This window comes from Crotalus tigris, unplaced genomic scaffold, assembly GCF_016545835.1.
Source record: "Crotalus tigris isolate CLP2741 ecotype Arizona unplaced genomic scaffold, ASM1654583v1 scf7180000020625.271290, whole genome shotgun sequence".
NCBI lineage: Eukaryota > Metazoa > Chordata > Lepidosauria > Squamata > Viperidae > Crotalus > Crotalus tigris.
The window spans coordinates 106,199-127,716 of NW_024098111.1; the positions used below are offsets into that span (position 1 = coordinate 106,199).

Below are 21,518 nucleotides of genomic sequence, written 5' to 3' on the forward strand. Positions count from 1 at the left end.
GGAACAGACCACGACCGACGCATGGGTATTGGAAACAATCAGACATGGCCTAACATTAGATTTTTGCTCTCCCCCACCAAACCGATTCATCAGATGCCCCATTTCCAGAAGGACACACAAGGCAAGGTTGGTAACCTCGGCCATTGCACACCTCTTGTCAATTCAGGCAATAGAAAGGGTACCAAAGGAAGAGGAAGGAAGAGGATTCTACTCCATCCTCTTCGTGATCCCAAAGACATCAGGAGGGTGGAGAGCGATACTGGACCTAAAAGGCCTGAATTATTATGTAACCTACAGGAGGTTCAAAATGCAATCCCTAAAATCCATCTTAGCCAGTGTCAGGAAGGGTGACCTCCTATCCTCATTAGATCTCATGGAGGCATACCTGCATGTTCCCATCCACCCCAAATACCGCAAATTCCTCAGATTTACCTACGCACACCGGCATTACCAGTACAGGGCCCTACCCTTCGGACTCTCCTCAGCCCCAAGGGTATTTACCAAAATCCTAGCAGCAATAGCGGCCCATCTCAGGTCGATGCCGGTGCGTGTTCAGTTTTATCTGGACGACATCTTGATTCAGTCCAGCTCACACGAGCAAGCAAAATTAGACCTTCAGACCACAATCCGCATCCTACAGGATCACGGATTCTCAGTCAATCTAGAAAAGAGCCATCTCACTTCCACAAGGAAGCTCAAGCATTTGGGAGCGGTGATAGACTCATCCCAGTGCAGGGTATACCTTTCCCAGGAGCGTCGAAGCAGCATTTTGAAGCTGGTTCATCAACTTCAGAGAGACAAGAGAGTACCTTTGATTCAGCTCTCGAAGCTCCTGGGGAAAATGATATTTTGCATGGGCATTGTCCCATGGGCAAGACTCCACTCAAGGGAGTTGCAGTGGTTCCTTCTCCCCTATCAGAGGAGGAACCTCAGTATCTCCAGCAAGAAGGTCTTGGTACCAAATCAATTACTAAGGTCACTAAATTGGTGGATATCGCCCATGATGCTCAAGGGAAGCATATTCAGGGAACCAAACCGGGTCATGCTCACGACAGATGCGAGCCTATTCGGATGGGGAGCCCATCTGGGAACCCAGATAGCGCAGGGCCAGTGGAATCAGTCGGACCTCACTCACAGCATCAATTGGCTGGAACTTCGGGCCATTCACCTGGCTCTACGTCAATTCTCCCACCTAGTAACGGGAAGGCACGTTCTCGTTCTAACCAACAACGTAGCAGCAAAGGCCCATGTCAACAAGGAGGGAGGAACACGATCCGTGGAACTGATGCAGGAGGCATCAGCTCTGGCTCGGTGGGCGGAAGCAAAATTGGGTTCCATCAGTGTGGAACACATCTCAGGGGAGGCAAATTTCCGGGCAGACTCCCTGAGCAGAGCCAAGGTGGATCAGTCGGAATGGCGTCTGGATCCGGCTCTGTTCGAGGAGATCTCCCGGAGGTTTGGACAACCGCACCTGGACCTATTTGCCACTCCGAAGAACACGCAACTACCCAGGTTCTTCTCCAGATTCCCGACTCCGGGATCGGAGGGAACGGACGCTCTCAGGTGTCGGTGGCCGGCGCAACTCCTGTACGCCTTTCCACCACTCCCATTAATTCCGGCAACCATATGCAAGTTGATCCTGGAAGGTGCAGAAGCACTCTTGATTGCTCCACACTGGCCACGGCGTCCATGGTTTGCCGACCTTGTGGACCTCTCAATATCACCCCCGTGGAAGATTCCTCCGGACCGAGTGAGACTCAGTCAGGGCAAGCTTCTACATCCAGACCCTCAATGGCTACAACTAGCCGCTTGGCATTTGAGCGGCAGAGTTTAACCATGCAATCCTATTCCTCAGGGGTGATATCGATCATTCAAGCATCAAGACGACCTTCCACAAACAGGATCTACGACGCTACATGGAAGGGGTTCTGCAGGTGGTGATCACCTAGATCCAATTTCGGTGAATATTCCCAATATCTTAGACTACCTATTAGAAGGTCTTAATAAGGGCCTTTCAGTCAACACCATTCGTAGGCAGGTAGCGGCCCTCTCAACTGTCCTTTCCTGTGACAATTCAACTTCTCTGTCGCAACATCCGGCGATTAGCGCCTTTTTAAAGGGAGCAGTCAATACTAAGCCTCCTGTTATACACAGATATCCTTCTTGGAACTTGTCTAAAGTTCTTCAAGCCTTGACAGCTGCACCCTTTGAGCCTCTCGACTCATGCTCTCTCCATCACCTATCATTAAAGGTAGCCTTTCTAGTGGCTATCACTTCAGCGAGAAGAATCTCTGAACTAGCAGCACTATCAGTCAGGAAGGATCTCTGTACCTTCTTCAAGGACAAGGTGGTCCTCAGACTGGACCCTGCATTCATTCCGAAGGTAAACAGCATCTTCCACAGATCTCAGGAACTGACCCTTCCTGATTTCTGCTCGAATCCCAGACATAGGCTAGAACACAGATGGCACAAACTGGACGTGCGTAGAGCGCTGTGTTACTACATAAAGCGCACTTCGTCTTTCCGTAAGACGGAAGCTCTATTTGTTTCCTTCCAACCATCAACTATGGGGAAGAAGGTATCATCTTCTACCATAGGAAGGTGGATCAGAGCTTGTATAGCCCAAGCCTACGTCTCTCAGGCAATTCCAGTTCCACCACATGTAACTGCTCATTCAACGCGCAGCGCGGCCACATCAGCAGTGTGGTCCACACAAGCTTCAGTGGAAGAGATTTGTAAGGCCGCAACTTAGTCTTCTCCTTCCGTGTTTGTTAAGCATTACCGTTTAGACTCCTTTGCGGCAGCGGATGCTGCCTTTGGTAGAAGAGTGCTACAGCAAGTTGTCTCTGCTCAGGAGCCAGGGGCCTAGACACTCCCTCCCAGGGGGACATGAGGGCTTTGGTATGTCCCATCCATTGGACTCTACAGCCATCCTGCTGGAGAAGGGGCGTTGTCTTACCTGAACGCCTTTTCTCAGCAGGATGATGTAGAGTCCAAGCCCCCCCAGGTATTAGGTCTAGGCAGGCATTGGACAAGGAGCTACTATATTGAATTCAACAAACAGATCTCGCCTCAGTCAAAACTGGGGTCACGCCCAAGGGAAGGGTGTGGCCAAAGTTTTTACCCAGTCTGCCGGGCAGGAAGGCTGTCATAGAACCCATCCATTGGACTCTACATCATCCTGCTGAGAAAAGGCGTTCAGGTAAGACAACGCCCCTTTTATGATCTTCTTGCTTTGATTCTTAAGTGAATCACTACAGTTATTAAATGAGTCACATGGTCATTAAGTAAATCAAACTTCCCATTGGCTTTGCTTGTCAGAAGCCAGCTGGGAAGGTTACAGATGGTGATCACAAACCCCCCCTCCCCCATGCTGCAACTATCATAAATATATGTCAGTTGCCAAGTGCCCAAATTTTGACCTCATGGGGATGCTGCAACAGTTGTAAGTGCAAGGACTTACAGCACTTCTTCAGTGCTGTTGTAACATCGAGTAGTCTCTAAACAAATGGTTACAAATTGAGGACTAACTATATAATTTAAAGTGTGCAATCAAAGTATTGTCAGTTTTTAAAATGGGTATGCTGCTCTTTGAAACTGTTTTCTCCAAAATGCTCCAAAATAAGACTTATGATATTTGGCCATATACATTTTTCTAATGTGTAATAAGTATATAGCCTATAAATAATGGTTTGCCATTTTTCTAAAATACTGAATTAGATTTTTAGACCTTTATTTGTTTTATGGACCTTTGTGTCACCCAGTTTATTCTTTCATCATAGAAGAACAAATGTCTTAACTGTAGTTAATTTGAATTGTCAAGCAATTTTGGATATATTTGAAAAGACAATTTAGATATCTCTTCATAAGAGCCCTGTTTGGGAGGATGGGCACCTCAGGAAATTCAGAGGATCAGGAACTTAAGATTTGGTTGTGCTGAAAAAAAAAGTAGGTTTTTCAGTGGGTTCCCTATATTCTTTTGCTGATTTATCTTATTCATATTACTTTCAAATTGCTTTTCTTGGCTTAATAGACCAGTCCTCTTGGTATGCATTGCAGGAAAGGGAAAACCTAAATTAGCAATATGTGCACAGATTTAATTATCAGTGTTGTATATATATTTATATAAATTGCAGCTTTTCCTTCAAAATCTCCAATTGTTTGAAAAGATTTTGACAGATGGTACCCTGCTTTGGTGTAGCTTATCAGGAGAAGTTATTATTTGTATAACCATGTCTGTCCCTTTTACGATACCCAGAAGATGAGATGTTAGCATATATTTTAGTCGATTTGTTCTCCAGATAACTGGGCCAGCTGCCAAAGATATACTGGAATCTCAGGTTAACCATGAAGTCAGCCATTAATTTTAAGTGCAATGGTTAATTGGGTTAATTTGCAGTTCCACACTGAGGTTATTATCAAGGAAAATAGGTTCCAAAGAACCATCTGCTTCTGCAGCCTTAGTTCCTGAGGTGTTTTAGGGCAGGGGTCTTCAAACTTGGTCCTTTTATGACTTGTGGACTTCAACTCCCAGAATTCCTCAGCCAGGCGTGCTCTTTTAGGGTTTAGCTTCCATTACCTTGATAACATGGATGTCTATTATCCAACATGTGGAAGACACCAAGCTGGAGAAGAAGAGAAGAGATTGGTAATTTTGGTAACTAGAGGAGTGATTGGTAACATTGTCTTTTTCTTATAAAAGTTGTTTTATATCTGCAAACTGAAGATGATGGTAGAGGGCAATCAGGCTGCCACATCCGTCCCCCCATTATGACAGGGTTGATCCGGCTGATCTGGTTGGATAGGTGGTTGTCCCCTTCCTACCTCAATGCTTCATGTGTGTTCTCTCAAAGCTGGAAGAGAACACTGGAAGAGGACAACCAGATAGAAGACTATATGAACTGTTGGTTTCTTCTTGGCTCTGCTGAAACTTGAAGGCTTCATATTTTGTTGGCATAAACTGAAAGTACTGAAGTAGTCTATTAGATATATTGTATATATGTATATTCCTTCTGTTGTTGATATTGTTGCAGGCAACTTGAAGTGTCATTGATTTCCTCCCCTTTATTTGTTGCTTCTAAGGAGTTCAGCAATTCTTTCTTCCTGAAATGTTAACTTGCTATTCTTTTTATTCTGTGGTTCCTGCCGTTATGATGTACATGATATTTTTTGTTGCTTTATTTTTCCTATTGTTGTAACAAACCTTTGCTCATTTTCTTCCTTTTCTTCCTAACCTTTACCCCTCTTCTCAGGATTTTTGGCAGGTACTGACTTGTCAGCATGTGCTTTAACCAGTTTGTGCTTCAGATCCCATATCCATCCCTTTTAAAAGGGACAGCATATAAATATATATATATATTCTCCATCATCTTTCTTACAATAGAAGTTTTCTTTACTTGGATAATGCTACTTAAATAAATTAAAACATGGGTCTTTAAAAGTTTTTTTATAGAAAAAACTACTAAGGGGAATTCATTGCTAAGCTATTTCATATACTGTGCAGGTTTTGGTTTTGATTTTTTTCATTTATGTAAAGTCACTAGATCCATTTCATTACCAGGCTTAACAGCTTCCTGGATGCATTTTATGAACATTTTCTATTCTTTGACCAAATGAAATAATATTTTTTCTTTACGAAGAGAGAAATAAAACATGTTGATTTAAGGTATTGAATATTTTATGTCCCATAAAAATAGAAAAAAAAAGAAAAACAGAAAAGTTGATTTAAGGAACAGGGCATTTCCTTGAGCTTAGTTGTGTTCGACATAGTACAGGAACATATTTTTAGGATAATACATTTCTATTATCAGTTTCCTTGAGATAATAACTTTGGCTCCTTTGACACATTTGATTTTTTTTCACAATTTTTACTAAACCATTTGAATGAAAAAGATTGGCTCCCAAGAAGATATGAATAGAAATTTACTGTTGATTTTTAAACTGCATTTCAGGATCATCCTATCATAAAAAGTGATTTGCGGTAAATTATGAAGGAATTAGTAATGAGTGTTAGAGAAGAGCTGTCTACAGACTCCACTTAGGATTACATTAAAACAGAGGTGGGCAATTAATTTTCCCAAGGGGACACATGAGAAACTGAGATAGTACATAGGCATGCACGCATGCACATATGTAAATTGAAAAAAAAAATAGTTGTGTTCAAAATAAAAGTAATCCACATTGGCTGGACAGGGAAAGCCAAAGGGCCAGATGTGGCCAGAGACTGTAAAAATCTTAGGTTTGCATTAAAAGCTGTTTTGCTGTTAATATTGTCTTTTTAAAAATGCAAATAGCATCAGAAAAAAATGATAATTTGGACACAGTTCTCATACAGAATAAATTATCTCCTCGGCTTTCTGAACCTGTAAGTGCAATATTTCCTCCCAGTGCAAATCCTACTTTCAGAAGTGGGATTTGTTCTTCAACAGATATTCAGATCACGGATATCACTCTTCCCCTAATCCTTCTCCAATAGCCAATGCTAAAGGTAGTCCTTGACTTATGACCACAATTGGAACCTGAATTTCTGTTGCTAAGCGATGGGATCATAAAGCACAAATCATGTGACCACATTGTTTAGTGATGGCAATCCTGATAGCCCCGGTTGCTGTTGTGCATGTTATTAAATGGGAAGTGGATGTGAGTTCCAGGTAAGGAATACAGAGGTTGAGCAAATGCTATTCAGAGAGGCCAGGAAAAAAGGATTTAAGGCAGTGGTGAGATTCAAATATGTGAACAACTGTTCTCTGTGTGGATGCCACTTCTGAAAATCCATTCTGGGCCTGGGCAACAAAAAATTAGCTACCGGTTCTGCTGAAGTAGTGCAAACTGGCTGAATCCCACCACTGATTTAAGGTATGTGCATGCATGTGTGTAAGTGCAGGAAGACCAAGGAAAAAATACATTGTGGCTCAATGTTTTCTTGGTGCATCATCGCTCTGGGGCTGCAAGAAGCCTCTGAGCTGCAGCCTTCCTTGGAAGAATCAGCTGTCCCAACCCAGTGCCAGCTACAGTCCCCCTTGCCACCCTGCACTCTGAGGCTTCTGCTGCTCTCACTCCATCACCCTAGTTGACCTTTGCAGTCTTTGCTCCCACTGCTGATGAGACATGCCCAGTCAGGCCCTTCATAAGGCTGCTGCTGGCCACATGAAGCCGTTATTCCTAGACCTCATGAGGAATCTACTATGGATAGACCAGGAGAAGAAAGCCTCTTGTGGCCAGCAGCGGTCTAGGTCTGTTGTGATTCCTCGCCTGCCAGCGGATCCAGCGGCCGAATCTGAGGAATCGGATGAGGTACCTGTGTTCACACTGGAGTCCGCAGATGGTTCTAAGGAGCAAGAAGACTCAGAGCCAGATGCAGAGCCCGGCCCATTTACTCCCACTCAGGCAGAGTCACAGCTGTTTTGGGGGCTGGAATTAAGTGGCGCGGAGGAACAGCTGGGACCAGTCCTGGATGCACGGATGCGCAGAGAGAAGCGAGCAAGACAATGGAGAGTGGTGGGACAGCTCCATAGACAAAGTAAGAGTCACTAAGAAGCCACGCCCTGGCTGGACTATAAAGAGGAGAGGTGTGGAAGGTGCTGGTTGCCGAAGGCAACCATTCATGCTACAGCTTCATGGTTCTGTTGTTGGATTTCTTGTGTCAGGATTCTTGGACATTTAACAGGTTTGTCAGATTTCTGTGTGTTTGAGTGACTTGTACCTTGAGCATTCCAGCTGAGAACTCAGAGACTGATCTTGTTCGTTTCAACAGCTAAAGGACTGGTTGGAGTTTGTTCCATAAAAGCTGTGTCAAAATAAATGGGGTTTTTCTTACAAAGTCCTGCCTTGTTCAATGAAAAGAGGTCTTCCTCACGAGTAAGCAGTTGAGCAGTACTCGCGTAGGCTGGGACAGAACAAGGTCAATAGTGGGAGAAAGAAGAAGGCAAAGGTCAGATAGGATTCAAGAGCCGTAGAGTGTAGAGGGCCAAAAGGACAAAGATGGGGGAGATAATTGAGTGGGGTAGTTGAAGTGCTCCTGAAATTGTACATATGGGTGGGCTGTCAAGTGTCCAAATTTTGATCAGGTTACTGCGGGGATGCTGTAGTAGCCAATGTTAGGCATAAAGAATCAGGATCATTCGTAAGATTGCAGCATAGAGGATTTATTCAAACTTGTATACAAGAATCTGGTCAATAACAGTCAGTATTGAATTGATGCTAGATAAGAGATTAACATAATTCAAAGGAGGACTGGACTTGGATCTCTTGTAGCAACGTAAGGATTCTAAACTGATGACAGATTTAACTCCACCCTCCAGTTCTTCCTGCCTTTCTCCTGCAGCCATAATTTCAGGGACCATTAAATGAATGATCTTAAGTCAAAGACTACCTATAATAAGTATTTCCAAAAAAAAAAACCCTAATCTTTAATGACCCTCAGATATTAAGGGAATTAGGGGAGGAAAAGCACAATAATGACAGAAATATGTTTCTAATGACATTCTAGAAAGCTCTCTATCTTTTATATTTGTTTATGGCTGGAGTGTGCCTCTAATAGCTTTGAGCATTTCCCAGAGTAAGGGGTCATAATTCCAAATTGTAATCTGAGTTCTAATTGACAAATGTGTCTGTCTGTGGAAGATTTCCCCAAGGAGGCCTTTATAACATGAAACATTACATCTTAAACAAATAGGGCATTTTATAAGAAGGGAGATATTTGGCATCTGTACTGACGTATTGAATATGAAGCGTCATGTAGGCCCTGGAGAAAGACCCTGAAGCACTCGTCACTTGTTTGCCCATATGTCATGTATGAATCATTTTAGAATACTGATAAACTTGATTCTTTTTTCTGAGATGAAATTTTTGGTTTTAAAGAAGTGTTAAGATTTTTTTCACTGTTGATAAACCGGATGCCATTGCATAGTTTTGTACTGAAAACAAACCTACTATGCAAATGCAATGCAGGAAGTTATCACAACAGCTTTACTCAGCAAGGGCCATATTGTAGTGTATACCACACCTATTTTTTTTTGCATGGAAACTTACTTAGATTAACATCAACCCTGTGAAATTGGTAAACTTCCATACATCTTTATCAAATCTCCTGGAACTGGATTTAGGATGATTCCCTCAAGATTAAAGATTCTAAGTAATCCTCCTTTCCATTACTTTTTTGGGGAAATAAGGAAAAAAAGCTATTAGAAATATATGCAGACAGTTGCATGAAAAATAGACACACTGTATATGAAAATCAGAATCAGTAAACTGTCAACAAGAGAAGCATGAAACTCCTCCAGTGGATCAATTCTGTAACCAAATTACTGACTAATGTAATCTGTAAAAGCCATGAAATAGATGAATTTAGTAACTAAGCTTAGTAAAAAAAAAAAAAATCAGAAGATATGGCAGGTGACTGAAGAGGTATACATGTCCCAATGCCCTTTTCAAAAGGCAGCTACTTTATTTTTTCTTGAAGACATTTAGCTTCTCATCCAAGAGCGAAACGTCTTTTGAAAAAGCACCTTTGGGTCAACCATGACTTGCATGATTGAGAATCTTTATAGATAAGACATATACATATTCTTCCTTAGTAAATGTTGCTGGCTTCTCTTTGCTAGAGACACTTCTTCAGTCATAGATTGTTTCTTGGCTATATGTTATGCAGAACACTGCAGAAAACCTTTGCTACATGTGGTGCACCCTAACATTTCAGTTTGTTTTTCTTATGAGCTAATACATTTTTAGCTGTCTTTCAAAATATATCGAGTAGCATCTCTTGACAAACACAACAGAGCAATGAAGGCAAATTACACCCGTGTTATCAATAAATCATTGCCTCTCTCACTTAAACTTTTTGCGTGCTATTTTTGTTGCATAAAGAATACATTGATTTTGGAAGAATCCAGTGGGTAGTCTTCTCAGAATTGCAAAATTCTATACTGCACACTTAGAGTGTACAATGAAAGAATAAATATCTAAATGATTTGAAGAGACAAATACAGTTTCTGAATATTGGAGATCTACCAGTAATGAGGAATACCAGATATATTCTGTCCCTTTTAAAGAGGCTTTTTCCTTCTTGCTTTCTTTAGAAGGACTCATCCCTTGCTTGCTGGGCTCCTGCTGCCTGTGAAGGGTCTGGGGATATTGGTGGCTTGTTTTCCTCTGAACAATAGAATGCTAGCCTTCTAAGTTCTTGCATTTCAGGTGCAGTTTTTTTAATGGTGATGGTTACTCAATTTGTTACTTGTAAAAGTATCCATGCACATTTCTCTTTCTAGCCTCTGAAAACCACCCGGAATACAAATCTTGCTTGACACATCATAAGGTCAATTTTACAGAGGAAGATTGCATACTGTTCTTTAAAAAAATAAATAAACTCCGTTCTCATTTTTCTCATGGGAATAAACATTTTTCCTTGGCTCAAATTATAAAATGTGCACATATACATTTTTGTGGGATTGTTCTGATTTTCTAGGTTTACTGTACAAAGAAATTGCAAAGCAGTTTCCCCACCGAGGCTGCAGTATTTCATAAAAATGTTCATCTCCATACATTTTTTAAAAAAAAAATCACCTGAATTATATTAATTTTACTGCTAATATAAAACATGCTTTTTAGTTAGCTGCACCACCCTGTTTACTGCAGGGTGGTGCACTATTATAATTCAGTAGTGCAGCCCAGTAGTTGTCTGAAATAAGCCTCATTACATACGTAATGGGACTTTCTCTCAGATACCATGTTTTCCCGAAAGTAAGACCTACCCCCAAAATAAGCCCTAGCTTGATTTGGGGGGTGGGCCTAATATAAGCCCTACCCCAAAAATAAGCCCTAGTTTGGGGGTGAGGCACATGTCTAAAAAATCAAGCTGGGGCGGTGGGGGGTGGCGCTGCCCTACGTGCCCCGCCCCTGCTTACCAGGCTTCCCATGAATCGACACCTGCCTCAGCTCTCCGGCCTACTTCTGCAGCATTCTTGGCCTGCATTTTGCAATCAGAGGCCTTTCGGAAAGGCCTCAGCCGAGAACTGAGATATGGATTCAATCCGTAGCTTGGTTCTTGGCTGCAGAGGCTTTCCGGAAAGGCCTCTGACTGCGAAATGCAGGCCAGAGCATCATTCTCAGCTGCAGAATGAAGCTACTCCTTCGGCCGCAGAAGAAGTGGGCCAACTGGGCGGTGCTGTCGGTGCTACCTCCACGAGGTGAGTGGAAAAGACCCCCCCCCAAAATAAGACCTGGTGCCTTTTTGGGAAACAAAATAAGACCGGGTCTTATTTTCAGGGAAACACAGTATCTATAGGACTGGAGTCTGAACTTAACATGCCCTATTTGATCATGTGTGTAAAGTTTGGGTGGGGGGAAATGGACAATTTCTCCATTAGACCTTTCAAGCTAATTTTGCAGAGATTTTCTCCTGGATTTTTTGACACCACCAAATAGATTCAAATGATCAATTAAAGAATCAAGAATCATCAGCTAAGCTCCTTAATTGCTATGGTACTAAAGATTGCACTTTTATTTTATTTTTTTGAGACTCTCAGGTTGAGTCTCAAAACCTTTTTCGTTACTTACAAAGTTTGGAAAATCATCTTTAATATCAGTGTCCTAAATATGCTTATTTACATAGACAAATTTGGATCATGTTATTCTGAAGCAACAACGTTGCTTCAGGTATCTTGGTAGTGAGCAATCAAACGAAATTTCAGAGGTGTACATTTCTTGCCCATATGTTGAAACTAAGTGATGTTAAAATATATTGGTATAAAAACCCATTGGATAACAGCTTGGAAAGGATAACTATTAAGGCTGTGCACAGTGTGAAAATTATTGGAAATTGTGCATTGGATTTCACATGAACATAACATCTCTCTTTTATGTATTAAAGCAGCCACCTGTTTCAAGCTTCTGTGCAAACCTGAAAAAATGATGTTGCTGCTTTCAGAAGTTGCCTTGTTAAAATTAAATTTAAATTAATATTATCCTTAAGGCAGACAGAATTTTTTTTTCAGTTTTGCCAACATGCATTTAATGAACAGTTGAGATCGATACTGCAGTCTCCTCAGTATTCATGTTAGAGAACCTGAAATGTTTCTTCCCTATAAAAATGTCCATCCTAGCTAATTCAGTTTTACTTTGTAATACACAATTCTTTTTGCCTTTAAACTTTTCTAACATTCTACCAACTGCAGTCTGAGAAGCAATTCTCAGTGGGATGACTTGGTGAAAAGTTTACATCCAAGTGAGTGCATAAGAGCCTCATGCTGCAAATTACAAGGAGATTACTTGAATTTCTGTGTACATTATGCAGTTAGCAAACCTGAGAGTGGTCAATGGGGATTGAAAGAGAATGATATTACAACAAATATAATACACAGAATCTTAAGCATTCATGGTTTTCTAATGATTGTCCAGTTACTGTAATCCCAAATAAGGCAGATGAGACCAAACAAATTATCTAAATTGTTAAGATGAACGCAGTTCTGGTACACATGATATACAATACATGTTTAGTTTGATGGAAAAATAATGTAATGATTGCTTAAGATTATCAATTAGTGTTTTTTTTTTAAAGTATTGAAGTGTAAATAGTAATGGCATGGAAATTATCACTGAACATTCACTGTTTTCCTTCATGATTTAAGACAAATGATGAGTTTATAGTCATTTTCCAGTAATTATGTTCCCTCTATCTCTAGACATTGCTCATTAAATTTTTGATATTATATGAAAGTTAAAATAATATTATATTTGAGGGTTAGCTTAGCTATTTTCTTAAAAACAATGCTGGTGACTTTGAATTAAAATGATCATCTGTTTATAGTTATAGTGTGCAATCTGCACTCATATTTCATCCAAATCAGATTAGATTACATTCAGATTTGCAGAACTGGAAAGAAATGGGTGGGGATTGCAGTTTTCTCTAATTCCTTCTAGCTCCTAGTAGCATTTACTATTCTGTTGTGGTAGGTAACAACTAGACTAGCTTTTCTGGAACAGAACAAAGCATTGTAGAAAATGGGAAGATTCTAATTCTTTTCTCCAGCAGAAACTGTCCGTAGGCTGCAAGGTCCTCCCTCCCTCCCTTAATTTTCCTTAATTCATTAAAGCCAGAATTTTTAAAAAATAATATAGATTCTAAATTAATGCAGTTTATTCCTTTCATTTCAAATATTTGTCCTCAAAAAATAAATCTGGAGACACAGATAAAATTGCAAAATCTTGTTTGTTAAATGTACACTGACCAAGGGTATTTTGGAATAGGCATTGTTGTGATGATTAATAATATTAATGTGCTAGTTCAATTTCTGAAATTGAATTTGTGGTACTATGAAATAAAGTGATATAATTATTTGGCATGTTTTTTATATTTGGAGTTTCATAATTCATATATCCCAAAGCATATTACTAATATCTGTGCTTTAATAAGGCTTTTGGAATCTTACGTGCTTGGCTCTGTTTATGTAATGACTGAACTGTCCATAAATTGTGAGGTTAAATGTGGCAATCCTATTTTGAATTTAATTGTAGTTTTAAAACCCCTAGTCCTTTTTTTCTTTGATACAGAAAACACTGATATAGCGATATATGTAAATGTATTTTGTGATGCTACATAATAGTATATACATTATTCCTTACAACAATTAGATGCTACTGTATCAACTTCTCTTTTGGAACATATGAATACATTTGTTGTCACTTTGACAATCAGACCTTTAGTGGTTTGTTTTAAAACATTTGTTCTCTGTTCCTGCCTGGTCCATACCCAGCATTGTCATCAAAATGAATTTAATTTTTATTCATCATTTAATTAAAGGTCTAAATCAATGTTTCCCAATTGTGACCATTTCCAGATGTGTGAACTTGGAATCTCAGAATTCCACCACTAGAATGGTCATTGATGAGAAATGTGAGAGTTGAAATTGACATATCTGGAAATTGCCAAGTCTGGGAAACATTTGTCTAAATCCACTTGACTGAAATTTAACTGGTGACATCTTTGACTACCGTATATGCCGGCGTATTAGGCGACCCGGCGTATAAGATGACCCCCGTCTTTATAGCCGGGCCGCATTCCTAGAACGTCGTCTTATACGCCGGAAACTACCAGTATTTCCGGAGTATAAGACGACTCGGCGTATAAGACGACCCCCGTCTTTGGCGCCGATTTCAGCGCTCGTGGAAGTCGTCTTATATGCCGGCATTTACGGTATATATGTTTTGCGATAGAGACAATATATGCATTAGTCTTACGTGTTGGTATAGACTATTCAGCTGAGCAGTGTGGTGGCCTAGTGATGAAGACGCTCGCCTCCCACTTGGAAGGTTGAGAGTTCAATCCTAGGTAGCATCAGTTATTTCTCTCCTAGGGTGCAAAGAAAAAATATCTTCTGCGAACGCTGCTTGGCATCAGGAAGGGCATCCGGCCAGTAAAAGCTCAGCTCCATCCAGTCGCCCTGACCCGAATTAAGAGATTACAGGGTCGTAAAAAGGGAGTTGGTATATTATTCAGTTGAACTATGATTATTTCTAGATGCTTGTATTCTGTGACTAGAGTAGCTTTCATTTTACTAGGAATATTATTTTAAATTCTAAATGGATTGAATTGAATTGTTTAGTGTGACAATGAGCTTCAAGCAATATTGAACAGACTTGGCTGATTTGGGGAAATATTATTTTTTTCAGTAGGCCAAACTTTTTAAAAAAATAATAATCATCACATTTATGCAGTAATGCTTCCCTTTTTATAAGCAGGAACTTTATAAAATAGTTAACTTGATAACAGGTAGGAATGAATTTGGAATCCAGATGCAAAGAGGACTTATGTGGGTGGAGCAGAATGTACTATTAGTCTTTCTGATATCAATGGCAAGTCATTAAGAGAAGCCTAATCTACTTAGCATTAACTACATGTCATTTACTACTACCACTGCTACTACTACCACTGATTATACCATACCTGCATGTTTGCTTTGTGAATAACTTGCATTTGATACAAGAGTAATAATGCATTGTGCTGGAATGATAGTTGAGGAAGATGGTGTTGAGATTCATAAAACACATTCTTACACAAGAGAAACTGGTTTTTAATAGAATGTGTTTGAATTACTGACATTCCTGTAGTATTGTCTATTTCACAGAACTGCATCAAGGTGTCAGAAGCTCATTCATTATGATATTTAAAATTTCATGTTACAAAGTGGATATTCTTAGCAGTAGTATATATGAAATATATATTGTTACTACTCCTAATGTAAAGAAAGATACAGAATGCCATAAGAAAATTGTAAATAATAATGAGATAAATATTGTTTGGTCTAATGTTTTACAAACAAAATGCCTTTAAATGTGTTTAAATTCTTAATTAAAGTTCTGTCTCTCTAAATTTGCAATCTATTTTTCCGTAGAAATAAATCTCATCATTTCAATGGAACTTTCTTTACAGTTAGAGTTGCATGCTAAAGAGATACTAAAATGACAAGAGATGGGAGTAGTAACAATATGATTGCATAATCTTGAAATCATAATACTTGTAAACAACAGAGTTCTGATTTTAGGCAGTTTTCATAATCTTAGAGAGCAGTGACTCATTATTTCTAGATGTTGTCAATTGTATGTATAAAATGTTGGCCATACTGTACAATATCCTTATGTAGCTTTCCCTTTTGATTTTTTCAGAATAAATATGACACTGACAGATACTGACAGAAGATAATATTTGTAGTTCAAATATGAATTACATATTTGTGGGGTCTTTGATGCTCTTTGAGCTTGTTTAACTTTTTGCAGATGTTTCATTATCCACCTAGGTAACATCATCAGTGCTAGAAGGGAGTGTGGGGAGAGGGAAGTGTTATTCTTTTTTATATACTAATAGCTTGCTGTCAGTGTTGATGGGAGTGTTCTTGGTGGTTCCTTCCTTAGACTGTTGTTTAATGTTTGAAAGCCACTAAGTTCAGAGAACATTAAGGACTTCATAAATATAATGAGTTAATACTGGTATCAGTATTTTGCAGAATAAGTGCAACTTTGCTACTTCTCACTCCCTAAAATATTTTCATTGATTCTTGTTATGAGTTCTCCCTTGATATTTTGACAATCCTAAGAGATAGAATTATTGGAAAAAAAGAGTTTGGTGATTATCCTTTCTCTAAGTATGATTAGTTTATTATGGCTTTATCTCCAGTTCTGGTACTTCAGACAGAAATAAAATGATAGCATCTGATGGCATCTAAATCTCAATCTCAGTTACTAATCAATGCTTTCTCTACATTTCTTATTTATGGCTATTACTGTTTCAAATTTTTCTTACTCTTCAGATGCAACAGATGATGCTATGATGATGTCAATATGCTTTAAATGTCATTGCTTAACAAATTGTCTTTCCTTTATCTCATATATGATGGGATCCTCACTAGACAGAGGTAACAGATAGGGAACAGTTGCATAACTGGACCCTGGTGTGTTGTTGATGGTGTCTTTTGTTCCCTAATACTCTCTTAAATTTGTGCTTGTGATTTATGTGCTCCTGTGCTTGCATGTTTCATATACATTAACCACAACTCACTTGATCCTTTTAAATATTTCTGTTTCTTCTTTGTGTGCGTGTGTGTGGGTGTGGTGCTTGTAAAAAATGTCTTCTAATACTTCTGAAAAAATTAACTACTTTAAAATCATAGAACTTAACCTCTCTAACCCAGTTTTTGCATCTGTTTTTGGCCTTTAAAACTTCAGAAGGCAAAATGACTTAATAGCTTCCAGTTTACTAATTAAATGCCTGGATAGAATGAGAAAGAAGAGAAATTGTTGGATCAGAATGGCCTGTCTACTTTACAATTACCAATGGATGATAAATTGTAGCCTCTTGATCATGACACTGAGATTAGGTTTGGTCTTTTACCTTTATTTTCATTACCATAGCATTTCCCAATCCTACTGTTAAAAAAAGTTTTGCATTATGTGTATCTTGCCAGAAATCATAGCTAAGACGAATCCTTTAAATCGCGTCTTCAAAGCTAGTTCAGTTTTGTAGTTTTAAAAAATATATGGTACTATTAATTCTGGTTTCCTGCAATGTTCATATAATCATAGCACAACACTGCTATTAAATTCAAGTGCTGCTTCCTATTTCATAACCAAATTAAGAGGTGGGCAGTATTTTATCTGTGCATAGAAGTATAAAGGCTCTCCAAAACAATCATCAGTAAATTCTTTCTGATCACTATGTATTAAAAATGGCAAGACAGAAGCTTTAAAATACCTACTACTAAATTAGAAGGAAACAAGGCATATCTTGATTTGCTTTGGATTGAAAATGTTAATAGCACAATCCTAGCCTGTTCACTTAGAAATAATTCTGGTATTCAGAGAGATTTAGACTCAAATAAGGACTGAAATTTATGTAAAATAATAGATAGAAGAGGACTTAGTTTTAATATTTTAACCCCCAAAAGCCCATCTGACAGATTTAAAGGCTGGAAAGGTATCTGGATGGTAATAGAAGGGATTTAGAAAATGAATAATGGCAATAATAATAGAGTATTAAAGCTGTGATCTGTTATTAATTAAAATATTTTTCCTCTGTTGGGATTGTGATATTCATAATCTTTTAAAATAGAGAATCTCCCAGGAACGTGAGAAGTTTGCTGATGAAGACAGCATCTTTTATGCCCTTGGAGAATGTGGCTTGATTTCCTTTTCTGATTACATCTTCCTCACAACAGTTCTGTCAAGTAAGTACATGTTTTTGTTCCATACTGTTTCCATTTCAATTTTTTTTCTAAATGCAGAATAATAGAGTTCAAAGGGATCTGTTATTACCATTTAAACGCCATCTGCATTGACAAAATCACCATCAGTCAATTGCAAAAGGCAGCTTTACTTGGAACAGCTTACATCCTAAAACAATACCTCAATGATTAAACAATATCTGCCTATCCCAGCTCCTTGGGAAGGACTTGATAGGTGGATAAAAATATCAAATCCAGTCTAAACATCTGGCTGATTGTGCAACATGCCACCAATGTTTTTGTGATTTGATCATGCTCACAGATGTCAATGTGCATTCATTTCTCCATTTTTAGATGATTTCTTTGGGTCCCATTTGTGGTTGATGTATCGGAAATGAACAAGCTCTTTTCTTCTTCCTCTTGGAAACATTCCTATTTTATCAATTTTGGATTTGGCCTCAGTCCTTTGTCATTTATCTTGCTGTAGAAAGAACAGCATTAATTCTGTCTAGTTAAGAGTATTCTCTTTTGTTTTCCTATCTTGTTCTAAGTCATTTGGCTTGGAAAACTGCATATTCTGCATTTGGCCCCCGTGAGAGAGGAAAAGAATTATATGTACATCATTAAATTCTCTATCTGGAAATATCTCACAAAACCTGTTTGGGAATTAAAATTCAGAGCACATGGAGGAATCAGTTCCACATATGCTAAATGTTATATTTACCGAACCTGTATGACCCCTGTTCTCCTTGCTAACCTTTTAACTCTGTCTTAGCCTTTTCAATAATCAAGACACATCATGAAACTCTTTTAGAAGTTTTAAGTAACAGCCTCAGCACTTGAACAAGATTCAAGTCAGGCCATGATCCACATAACATCATACTTCCAAAGCACCTGAAGGCAGGACAAGAAGCAACGGGTGGAAACTAATCAAGGAGAGAAGCAACCTAGAACTAAGGAGAAACTTCCTGACAGTGAGAACAATTAATCAGTGGAACAGCTTGCCTCCAGAAGCAGTAAATGCTCCAACACTGGAAGTTTTTAAGAAGAGACTGGACAGCCATTTGTCCGAAATGGTGTAGGGTTTCCTGCCCGAGCAGGGGGTTGGACTAGATGACCTCCAAGGTCCCTTCCAACTTTACTATTATTATTATTATTATTACTTACAGTGACTCCTGGGGAACACACAGTGGCTCAGTGGCTTAATGATGCTGGAGATATGGTTTCAGCTCCAGTGGTTTGAGCCCTAGCTCTGTCTGGCAGAGTGAGCTCCTGTCACTCACCTCAGCTTCTGTCCACCTAATAGTTTCAAAACATGTTATACAAGTAGATAGATAGGTATCACTTTGGTAAGGAGAAGAGCTGGTGCTCTGTTCAGGCAGTCAAATTCCTGACAGCTTTGAACTTTCCCAGTTGTGGTGCCTGCTTGTGAGACAACTCCGGGAAGGGAGAGCGCCTTGGGTGCCATTGCAGGAAGAGTTGCTTGTCTTTTTCTTTGGTACAAAGTCAGCTCTCCTTCCTATGTGCATCTTGGGAAGTGCACAAGCATTTCCTATAACAGGGTTGGTACCTTGGCAAGCCAAACTGCTACTCTGCAATAGCATTGTGGTTTCCTGACTACTGTAACAACACCATACGCTAACAACAACAACCTCTGGGGATCACCATAGTTTCAGACAGAATCCTGCTGAATCGAGCATTTTTGTTTTGTCATTGAATTATGGCCTTTCCTGCCAGTGCATACATTTGCTACATAATGGCTAACTTTCCACATTTGAATAGGAAGGTGAGGGTTAGTTGAAGCCTTTGGTTCCTTCCTTCCCAATAGTAGTAAAATTTTGCGATGCCCAAAAGTGTTGAGATGGGGAGTCGAGGAGACAACAAGGACATTGCTGGTCAGCTATATTTATCATAGAAAACAATCGTGGGTGTAGCTGACCATCTTTTACAGAAACACACCTGCACAAAGAGAATAATAATCTGTCTGCAAATGTTTTTGTTTTGAAAATAACCAGTTTGGCCAGGTGAATAGTCTGTTGGCAAGAAAAAAAACAATACCATAAAAATAAAATGTTTTTCCCACTTTCTGCTGTGCACATGTATTATTAGGTCTCATTTTCAGAACAGCACAACTGAAAGAAGCTGAAGCATCAGAACAGCCATTCCCATGTTAACTTTCCTTGTGGCTAGAAGAATAAAGAGAGGAAAATGGTTGTTCCTCCAGTAAAATTCTTGCTGTGAAATTAAGAGTTTAAAGATATAACATGCAGCATGCAAGTTCTTTTATAAGTTGATCTTTTCCATGCATTTTTTTTAAAAAATATGTTTATAATGCTGCATACTGAATTCAGCAGCCTCAAGCCTTTTGATGGTTCTGCTGCTCTTTGCAGTTTTGTGATTAAACAATTTTGAGACTAACTGAGCTTCTGATATCATAGAATCTTCATAAGCAGCTATCGGAATCAGACTGAACATGTCACCTAGGGTAACTAAGATATTAATGCCACTTAGAATGAAACCTTCTTTGAGTTGTGTAAACTGTGGATATCCTGATACGTGCCATTTAAATGAAGAACTGTCAGGGCAATGGAATATGAGGGAAAAATGCAAAGAAGAGCAACTAAGATGATTAAAGGTCTGGAGACTAAAACATATGAAGAACGGTTGCAGGATTTGGGTTTAGAGCAAAGAAGGATTAGGGGTGACATGATAGCAGTATTCCAGTATTTGAGAGGTTGCCACAAGAGGGGAGGGGTCAACTTATTTTCCAAAGCACCTGTAGGCAGGACAAGAAACAATGGATGGAAACTAATCAAGGAGAGAAGCAACCTGGCACTAAGGAGAAATTTCCTAACAGGGTGAATAATTAACCAGTGGAAGGCTTGTTTCCAGAAGTTGTGAGTGCTCTATCACTGCAGGCTAAAAGAAGAGACTGGATAGTCACTTGTCTGAAATGGTATAGGGTCTCCTGCTTGAGCAGAGGGTTGGACTAGAAGACCTTCAAGGTCCTTTCCAGCTCTATTGTGATTGATGGATTGAAAGTGGAACAAAGAGACAATAGAAGGATTAGTCTTTTTATACTTTATCAAATGATTAAAGTTTGTTACTAATTTATATTTATTAAAATATGTTGAGTGCTATTTGTCCTCAGTCATCTTCTATATTGGAAAAAGTCTGTGGGCAATGATTTGCAGACAAGGGTGTGCTTGACAGTATTCACAGTATGGACGTTTTGCAGTATGATAATGCAAATTCTTCATGATTGTACCCTTGGGCAACTAGCACTACATTTAATCAATGTTATTTGATTAAAGTTACTTGCATTTACAGAGAGTAATCAATTCAGTTCATTTTACTAATAAGGCCATATGCCAGTTATCAGAAAAATGTAATTACTAGAAACGTTTTTACATGCTTAGAGTTAGCAAGTGAGAATAGAATAGAATAGAATAGAATAGAATAGAATAGAATAGAATAGAATAGAATAGAATAGAATAGAATAGAATAGAATAGAATAGAATAGAAGGGATCTTGGAGGTCTTCTAGTCCAGCCCCCTGCTCAAGCAGGAGAACCTATACCGTCTCAGACAGGTTAATGTCTAGTCTCTTAAAAATCTCCAGTGATGGAGTGCCCATGATTTCTGGGGGTAGGCTGTTCCACTGGTTGATTGTCGTCACTGTCAGGAAGATATTATGGCCTATTGTGTGCAGCAGAAAGATGTATAGGTAGTCATCAACTTACAACAGTTCATTTAGTGACCGTTCAGAGTTACAACAGAACTGAAAAAATGATTTATGACTGTTTTTCAC

The 21,518-nt window shown here is 39.1% G+C and overlaps 1 protein-coding gene across 4 annotated transcripts in view; it reads left to right on the forward strand.

Annotated features, from left to right (window-relative positions):
- The window catches only part of MICU1 (mitochondrial calcium uptake 1), a 210,994-nt gene that overhangs the window by 98,144 nt on the left and 91,332 nt on the right, over positions 1–21,518 (forward strand). Inside the window, exons 6-8 of one of the 4 annotated variants that reach the window (XM_039368089.1) lie at positions 5,253–5,264; positions 16,398–16,403; positions 17,597–17,711. In XM_039368089.1, the coding sequence (XP_039224023.1) occupies positions 5,253–5,264; positions 16,398–16,403; positions 17,597–17,711 (133 nt within the window). The remainder of the gene's footprint in view (positions 1–5,252; positions 5,265–16,397; positions 16,404–17,596; positions 17,712–21,518) is intronic. The other 3 variants (XM_039368090.1, XM_039368091.1, XM_039368092.1) reach the window with 3 other exon arrangements.